General features: G+C 31.5%; 1 protein-coding gene across 1 annotated transcript; it reads right to left on the bottom strand.

Moving 5' to 3' along the window:
- Positions 1–243: 243 nt before the first annotated feature.
- LOC120130171 lies at positions 244–1,382 on the bottom strand. Its single transcript, XM_039147478.1, has 2 exons — positions 956–1,382; positions 244–857 (listed from the first exon to the last, which is right to left on the bottom strand). The coding sequence occupies exons 1-2, from the start codon at positions 1,323–1,325 to the stop codon at positions 844–846; spliced, it is 384 nt and encodes a 127-aa protein (XP_039003409.1). The 5' UTR covers positions 1,326–1,382; the 3' UTR covers positions 244–843.
- Between the last annotated feature and the right edge of the window lie 7,812 nt (positions 1,383–9,194).

A 9,194-nucleotide genomic window follows, 5' to 3' on the forward strand; every position in this document is an offset into this window, starting at 1 on the left:
AATTCTTAAATAAGTACTCAAATTATTCTTTTATCAAATATGTATTTAATTTTTTTTATTTATTTTGATGTTTAATATTACAAATTTACTCTTTTAAGTATTGAATTTATTTCTTTAAGAACCCCATAAATAAAAAACCCGTACACACTTAAAAAAAATATGATTTAGATAGTATTAAACCTTTTTAAATATATATATATATATATTTTTATTTTACTGACTCTCGAGTCGGCGTTCGAAAAGTGAGCCGACTTTATGTCACCGAAAGATCTTGAGAAGCTCTATCAACGGCTGAGATTCAGCAGACACCTCCTTGATGGTGGTAAATTGGTCCAACTCCTCATTATCCGGTTCAGCATTTTATTTTCGTTGCCGGACAGGCTCGCCGTGCTCTGTACATCGATGCTCTGTCTATTAGATTCTTACCCTTTAGATTCGACCATTGACTCCGGCGATTCACCGGTTTCCCTCGGGTCAATTCACCTTGAGTTTTCAGCCGATCCCTTCGCCACACTACCGGAGCTGCCGTTGCAGGAATCTCCGCCCGCAGGCTTCACGCTCTGCGTCACCTTCGCCGTTTCATATCCAACGGTTTAATTTCCGCTTCCACCGACCCGGTTCCCGGACTCTTCTCTTTCAGATATGTAGAATTAGATTCATTTACCCGAATGGTTCTCCTGGTCGGGCTCTTCCCTGCTATGAATCTGTCTTCGGATTTTATTCTCGGTTCATTATCTTGTTCAATTTTTTCGCTTTCCTTATCTCTCTTCATATCCGATTTTCCAGTTTCTTTTCCATTCTCTATCAAGCTATGTTCTCTATCTTCTTTCAGTTTCTGCACCTTCAATTGTAAGGATCTGTAAAAAAAAAGAGCAAGAAAAAACAAACTTTGTTTTTTGTCCGCGAAAAATAATTAATTTTTTTACATTAAAAATTTGATTTAGTAATTTTTTACACGATGGAGAGATCATATTGTTGGACTTGGCGGCGTAGTTCAGCGACGCGGAGTTTCCGGAGCTCATCAAGCCAAGGAACGGCGGCGATGAAGACGTTATTAGTAGTTTTATCGTCGCGCCGCCGTTTACAGCGAAACGGCGTTTAAGGTATTCAAACTTGTGTTGACAGGAGAGGGGTAAGCGTGGAAGTTCGTTTCTGGAGTTCCATGGCAACGGAGTCCCAACTGTCGCTGCCGTAACGATGAACGACGCAGGCAAGTAAAATCTCCTCCCATGTACTCCATGTTTGTTTCTCGGGAAAGCTGTGGAGTTTAGCCATGAAACAAAAGAAAAGAAGGAAATAATATTAATAGTATCGGAGACGGTCATGGTTCTCGTTATTTACGATTTGTATCCTTTGCGAATAATAAATTACTATATTTTAAAAATAAATTTCCCACTTTACCATTCGGTCTGAATTTTCAAAGATAAATAACAAGGAAACAAATAGCTAGCAAGGTTCAAGCATTGTTCCCTCTCGTTTTTTATTCTTCTGTTTTGTGAATTGTGTGGTTTTATAATTGGGTAAACTGTACATTTACTGCATCAACTCACATTTATTTTATTTTCATCACTCAATTATTTTTTTAAAATCATATCTAAGTTACGTTTTGATTTTATTTTAGTCATTTATCGTTAAAAATTAACAATTTGTTTTATTTTAGTCATCCACTATAAAAAAAATTAACAAAACTACTGACAAGATATTTTTTAAAAGTTTTCAATGATAGAGTAACATTGTCTTATGATGACACGCTAGTTTTACCGTTAATTTTTTAACTGTGAGTTACCAAAATAAAATCAAAATATAATGTTATATATGATTTTGTAATAAAAAGTATTTGGTAAACAAAACAAAAAAGTGATAATTAGATACTAAATGTGTTGTTACCTATTATAATTTTGGCTCACGAGCTTTTTTTTTGAAGTATATATATTTTTAAGATAAATGTCAATATTAGAACTCGCATAAAATAGAGTTAATTATATTATATATCCCTAAATTATAACCTCATTTTAAATTGATCCTTAGACATCTGAATATTCTAATTTCATACACAAACTATGAATCACATTCTAAATTAGTTCTTAAAACTTTTTGATCATTATAATTTCATCCCTAAACTACAACTTTTTCTAAATCCCTAAAATTTTCCAATTTAGTCCCCAAATTTATCCAAATATGTTATTAGTTTCAACCCTAACCCTAGTTTAACCTAATTTTTTTAAAAACATATCATAATATAACTTGGCCTAACAATTTTATTAACAAGGATGTGATTAGTATATTTTTATAGTATGGAATGTAATTGGAATATTCAAAAGTTTGGGGATCAATTTAAAATGTAGGTCATAGTTTGGAGATGAAATTGAAATGTTCAAAATTTTGAAGTCTAATTTAAAATGATAGTCATAATTTAAGGATAAAATTATACAATAAAAGATTAGAGGCAATTAACTCCTTAATAAAATAATATAAATAATTTTACCACTTAGCACGAGCTTTTATTTGATATAAAGACTGTATTATAGTTAGGTTAATAATTAACGTATTTATATTGTATTTGTTTATCATATCATTTTTCACTCCTTATTTTTTTTTAATTTGATCAATTTCTAAGGGAGTATTTGATTCGAAATTTTAGTTTACCTTTCAGAACAACATTATTAAAATATAACATTACTATGTGAATGTTATGTTATCTTGTTTGGTTTGTTTAGTATGAATATAATATTATATTGTTTGGTTGAAGAAATATAAGATTACTTGGATGCTTATTTTATCAAATTATCCTTGTGATATATGTTTTTCTTTAAAATTTAAATTTTAATATTAAATTATAAATATTTGAATAAAATTCATAAAATTATTTTAATCATTATACTAACTTTGAGAGAAAATTACATTTAATATATAATTAATATATTAAAGTTTATTTTTAAATAATTTTCCAAAATATCATGTTTCTTTATATAAAATATAATGTAATATAAAATTAATATTATGGTATTGAGTGGATAAATATATTGTTTTTCAATGTATAAGATATATTTTTTAATAACTCAAAGTTAGATACTGTTTTAAATAATTACATTTTTACAATAATATTATTTTTTCACCTCATAAAATTATAAATAATTAATATATTAAATATTAAAGATATGCAATATTTTTAAATACTTAAAATTTATTAATATTTTACTAAATCAAACTCTTTGTATATTATTATCATATTTATAATTTTGAGTAAAGTAAAAACATAAAAATCAAGAATGATCATTATAAAAAAGAACTCATTAATTCAAGGGTATTATTGTCCAAACCTAAGAATAAAAAAGTGTTATTATTGATAATAATCTTTTCCGTGAACCAAAGGTAATGATACAATTATGAAAAAATTATTTCTTTTATAATAATATTTTTCGTGAATCAAAAGTAGAATGCAATTATAGAAAAATTATTCCCCTTTAAATAATTTTTTCAAAAGTTGTATTTCATTTACAAACCCTTTTAAAATGATCAACTTGTAGCGGATTGAGAAAAGGTGTTAGATTTGAGAGGAAAACTAAGATTGTAATCTCAATCGTTGATGTCACACCTAATTTTCTTTGACATTGATTTATATTTAATTTTAATTATTTATGAGGACCAAATAGTAAAACTTTAAAAATTTGAGGTCACTTTCATAAGTTTTAGGAAGCTTAGAGACTTAAGCTAGAATTATACCATCATATGCCCTGTAACAAAAAAATGAATATTGTGGCCGGTGGGTTTCATACCCAAACCAAAGAGAATGTAATAAATAATAAAAATATGTTTTATATTATTGATTTTTGGTTTTTTAACTAAAACCCCAAATTTGGCAAACCAACCCCAGTGATAAAACCCAAAAATCCTCAAAAGAAAAAACCCCAAAATCCCTAAGTCTTCCCCACCGACCCTCCGATTCTCAATCGTCCAGTCGTGTTTAATGCTCCATCACCCCCATCGTGACCGTCGCATCGCTCTGACCAAAACCCCTTTAATCAATCGTCGAAATGAGCTACCGTTCATTAGGAATGAACGGTTGAAAGTTCATCGAAGCCCAGCCATCGCCACATGGTTTTGCTTCGATTCTAGTCGCCTCGTCCATCATCTCGCCTTGCTGTCACTACCACTAGACTCACCATCACCGTCCGCTCTTAACCCAACCCTTGGGTCACTCAATCATCGTTGATTTCCTCGTCGTCGGTGTGGGTAAGCTTGAGATATTTCAATTAATTATTTTTCTCAGCTTTGACATGTTTTTGGTTGAAATTTTAGGTAAAACTTGATTGTGTTGTTGTTTAGGTAATGTTGAAGTTCTCGGCTGCCGTCTCCCTACCCGTCGCTGCTGCCATGCGTTGTTGTGTGCGCGTGGGGCTCCTCCCCAGCCACGATTTCTTCTAGAAACGGTCTAGGTGGACTGAACTGGTCCAACCCGGTCTGAACCAGGTTTATTTGACCCGACCCGAGTCAACCCAAATCGACCCGTTGAATTTGACCTGACTCGTTGACCATCGACCGGTATGACTATTGACTTTGACCAAAAAAGTTAATTTTTTTTGAAAAGTCATATTTTATGTTTTTCGACGTCCTGAGTCTGAATCCGAAGTTTGTTTCCCCAAATTCAATCCCGATAAGCTATTTTCAGCATTTTACATTTCAATTCTATCCGTTTTCCACAATTAGTTTGTTTCTGATGTAATTTTTGCTTATATGTATCCGAGATATTGTTGGACGTTTGATTCAAGTTTGAGAGTGATCGAATGGAGTTTAAATGTTCGATCGGTGGAGCACGAAAATTGAGGTAATACATTATTACCTTATGTATCTTTATGGAATAGGCCGACATTGGATGATGTATGGATAAATAAGTTTGGTTACATGTGTGTAACAAATATATTTCTAAACTCGTTCCAAATGCGATAAAAAGTAATTAAACTGAAAAAGACTAAGATTACACGTATACGACACAAGAAGATTGATAAGAAATGATTTCAAGTCCAGTGATTAGTCTGAAGAGCAAGTAACCTTAAAATCTCTCAATTTATTTATCATCGCTAAAAGCTTTGATACTGAAATTACTTGATTATAAAATTATAAAATTGCCCCTATGAGATAAAAATGACCCAGACTGACCTGAGAGCGAAGTTGTAACACCCCAACTTGTATATGACCCATATACGAATCCGAGGTTTCACATTGACTTTTTAAAAACTCATTGAAACTTGTTGAAATTTTAAACTTTTCTTTATATTAAAGTAGTGAAACCCTTATATCAAAATTTATATTGAAAATGCAACTTACATTGTAATTAAGTACTTAATAATTTATGTAATTGCAACACAATATGTTTATAAAACGAATTAGATCATTACAATTCAAAAATTTATAATACATGCCAACAAAATCACAAAATAATAAGAACCTACATTCAAATTGTTATGATCTGATCCTATGCAGAAGTATGTTGTCCTCTCCTAGCTTTAGTTATCAGATCCCTTTGAACCTACGTGTGAAACAATCACACGCTAGTCGATGACTTAGTGAGGTAATACAAGTATAATAAAACATTTTTTATTCACTTCAAAGAAACATTTAATAAAAATAATTTATACTTGTTTCCATTGTTCCATTTTATAACTTTGTTTTAATAGTCCAATGCATATTACTGAGAATTCTAGGTATATGAGTACTGAAAATTGTTACTTTCATTCCAAATTTATTTAATACCTTATTTTCAACATGTCAAGCTTATCAGCTGCACCTCTTTAAAATCCTTGTCATACTTGGTTCTCCAAACCGTTCACTTTAATTTCTTATATCTTTATTACCTTAACATCCTATACTCTTCAATTTCCTTGATTTTTCTATTATGTCCTTAACATGTACTTATATATTCTTCCTTTACTCTAACCACTTAAACTTGAACTTTACCTCTATATTTCTTGTTCTATATTCTTTACAAATAGCACTGGAGCCTCCGTGAGAACTTTCTTTAAGGATTCAAAACTCTTTGACATTTATCTGTCCATATGAAAGGCATATATTTCTTTAATAGCTTGGTAAAAGGGAAAGAAATCATCAAAAAGTCCTTTACGAACCTTCGATTATCCCGTCGAACCTAAGAAACTCGTACTTCAAAAACATTTCTTAGGACTTCCCAATCTAATATATCTTTTTTTTCTAAGGATCTACCCAAATCCCCTCTGCAGAAATCATGTGTCCAAGGAATGCCACTTCAGTGAACCAAAACTCACACTTAGACAACTTAGCATAAAGCTTCATATCTCGATCAATTTGTTGTTATCTTCATTAACCTTGAGAATTCATATTTTTAATTAGATAAATCACTGTTTCATATGTTAAATTTATCTTCTTGAATAATCAATTATAATAAGATCCTAACATTCGAGAAGGTACAAGACCTATAATTGTTGATTTATCAGCAAACACTTAAAGACTAAAATTTTAGAAGTACTATTCATGTTTGAATTATTCAAAAAATTGAAATAAATGGAAATACTGGGCTGAAGGAATGACAATAATACCCTTGAATTTTAATTTGACCAAAATGCCCTTATACTGTAAAAAGACCAAGATTTCCCCTAAAGGTGAAAAATAACTCAGAAAAAACATACTTGGCCAATTATCAGAAAAAGTGCATATGTTTGGATTGATTACCAAATTGTCATCGAACTATGAAATAACTAAAATAACCCCAATATTCAAATGAATGAAATACCCCTGAACCGCAAAAGGATTAAAATACCTTGAACTTCAAGATGACTGAGTAACCTCGAGTGTTGAAGTGACCTAAATATTTTAACGATTTGGAATAAGTGTATGTCTTTGGATAAATTCTAAAAACACCAATAAACTTATGTGTATCATCCCTAAAGGTTATAGAGCATAACTCAAGTATACTGGGTATTCTTGGTACTGATACATCACATAAAAATATAATACCATTGAATTCCTGAACATCTCCTCTAGTTCCGTTTAGTGATGTTTCTAGAAGAGACCAGTTCAACCAGTGTAATCAATAATAAAAAGGGATTATTCGTGAAGTATATCAGTCCGGTTTATTGAAAGTTTAACAAGGTGGAGATCGATTAGTACAATTTGACTCAAAGTCATGATAATGTGATATAAATTCAGAATAATACAAATTACCATTTTACCCTTATTGGATTCAATTACTGAGAAGGCATCAAAAATTAAAATGTTCGAAATACCCCTAATTGCCTGATTAATGGAAACACTCATGTTATCTTAGGTCTTCAAAAATTCTGATGTAAAGGTTCATGAGTATCTTTTTTAATACACTCAAATCTTAAATTAATTTTGAAACATCAATTTCGTAAGGTTGATTAGATATGTTAATGAACGAACCTTTTTATAAGGATCTCATTTCTAAATTTAATCATTTGCAGACGTTTCATGTTTCCCCTACTTGATAATTGCGAAGTACCTCCAGAAAATAACTAGATCCTCTAGTGTGTTCCTGTGTACTACATGACTGTTTTATCTGTTTTGAAATGCGTTTGACCAAAATTTATGATTTATTGACTTATGAACAATGGCTAAATGGTATGTGTTATTTGAGTACCTATTTTCACTGGAAAAATTAATCATTCCTGATTTATAGATCATGGAATCCACAGGTTACTACTTGAACTATTTTATTGGGACACTATTTAGGTAGGCTAGAGTATGGAGGTTTAGCTCTGATTAAGTTGGTAATTCCTTACGGACATAAGTTGACCCTTGGGTAGGCTCTAAGGCTCCGATAAAGTTTCTTGGGTAGGCTCTCAGGCCCCAAGGCACTCCCTCGGATAAATCATGGGACTACGTTTGGTGTACGGGTGGAGGGCAGTTATGTGGTTTATTTCATTGTCACTCTTACGAGATTTTATTGAATCACGATACTGATATTACAGTTTACTATTAAATCTAATTTCTAATGGATAATGCATGGGTAGGATTCTGGAGTACAGAGGTTCAGCTCTGATCAAGCTGGTAATTCCTTACGGACCTAAGAAGACCCTTGGGTAAGCCCATAGACCCCAAGGTACTCCCTTAGGGTGGCTCATTTGTGTTGCTTAGGGTAAGTCCTTATGGATGTAGTTCTGGGGAATTGCATAACGATGTTCGATTGGAGGGTATTAATGTGTTTTTAAAATATGTTTTAAACTACTAACTTTTTAAAGGATTTATATACGTTACTCAGTTTTGTTGGAACACACTAGACATCATATTCTAATCTCCTGAACTTGGTCCTCTTAATGTTTCTCTGAACTGAAATCTTCATGTCTTTTACTCGAAGAAATATCAGTGGAACCTTAGCTCCCCATGAAAACCTATAGATATCTGAATCAATAAGGAAATTTTTATGCTTGCTTATTATCTGCATGCCTTTCAGCATCACTTGGTAGTTCTGTATTTATGATCTTCCCAAAGCTCACTCTTTTACTCATCATTTCAGGTTAAAAGAATCAAACCAATGCATATCAACATTAGTAAAGGAGTTCCACCGGCGTTGCTTGCGGAGTACGATGCATGTGATTAGGGGTCATGTAGGTCACATTTGATTTTTATATTGAGCCTGGAAATTGTATTTTAATTTTAAATTATTTTATTATTTTATATGTTTTATCAAAAATTTAAATTTTCCTGGATTTTTATTGTGGGACGCTTCAGTGGCCCAAATGTAACACCTCGAATTGGATCGGGTCATTCATCGGTATAAGGGTAGTACAATTGATATGAAAAAATGTTAGTGAAAAAGAGAAAACCCAGAAGAAATAGTCAGTGCGTTACCCAAAATGAATTGAACTGCGTGAAAACACACACATGAAAGAATCTAAAAGGGTTGAAAACGTCAGACTTAAGTTCACCGTCATCGGTAACCGTTATTGTCTCTATAGGGACAAACGTAAAATTTTAATGCAAACTTTTAAAATTGAGTTAACTACACATATGATCACTTATTTTTGTGTTTTGTTCACTTTTTGTCAGTGATTTCAAAAAAAATAATATACGATCACTTTTGTTTTTATTTAATTAATATGTGGTCACCCCGAGTTAACTACCATTAACAACAATTAAATATTTTGATATAATCACACATTTTATCTTTATTATTTACATATTATCTCAATTTAGTCTTACTT

The sequence above is a fragment of the Hibiscus syriacus genome, unplaced genomic scaffold (assembly GCF_006381635.1).
Source record: "Hibiscus syriacus cultivar Baekdansim isolate YM2019G1 unplaced genomic scaffold, ASM638163v2 tig00110528_pilon, whole genome shotgun sequence".
Lineage (NCBI taxonomy): Eukaryota > Viridiplantae > Streptophyta > Magnoliopsida > Malvales > Malvaceae > Hibiscus > Hibiscus syriacus.

What these genes read in the sequence shown, in the direction of transcription:
- LOC120130171 (XM_039147478.1), bottom strand. Translation starts at nt 1,325, where the DNA reads ATGACCGTCTCCGATACTATTAATATTATTTCCTTCTTTTCTTTTGTT.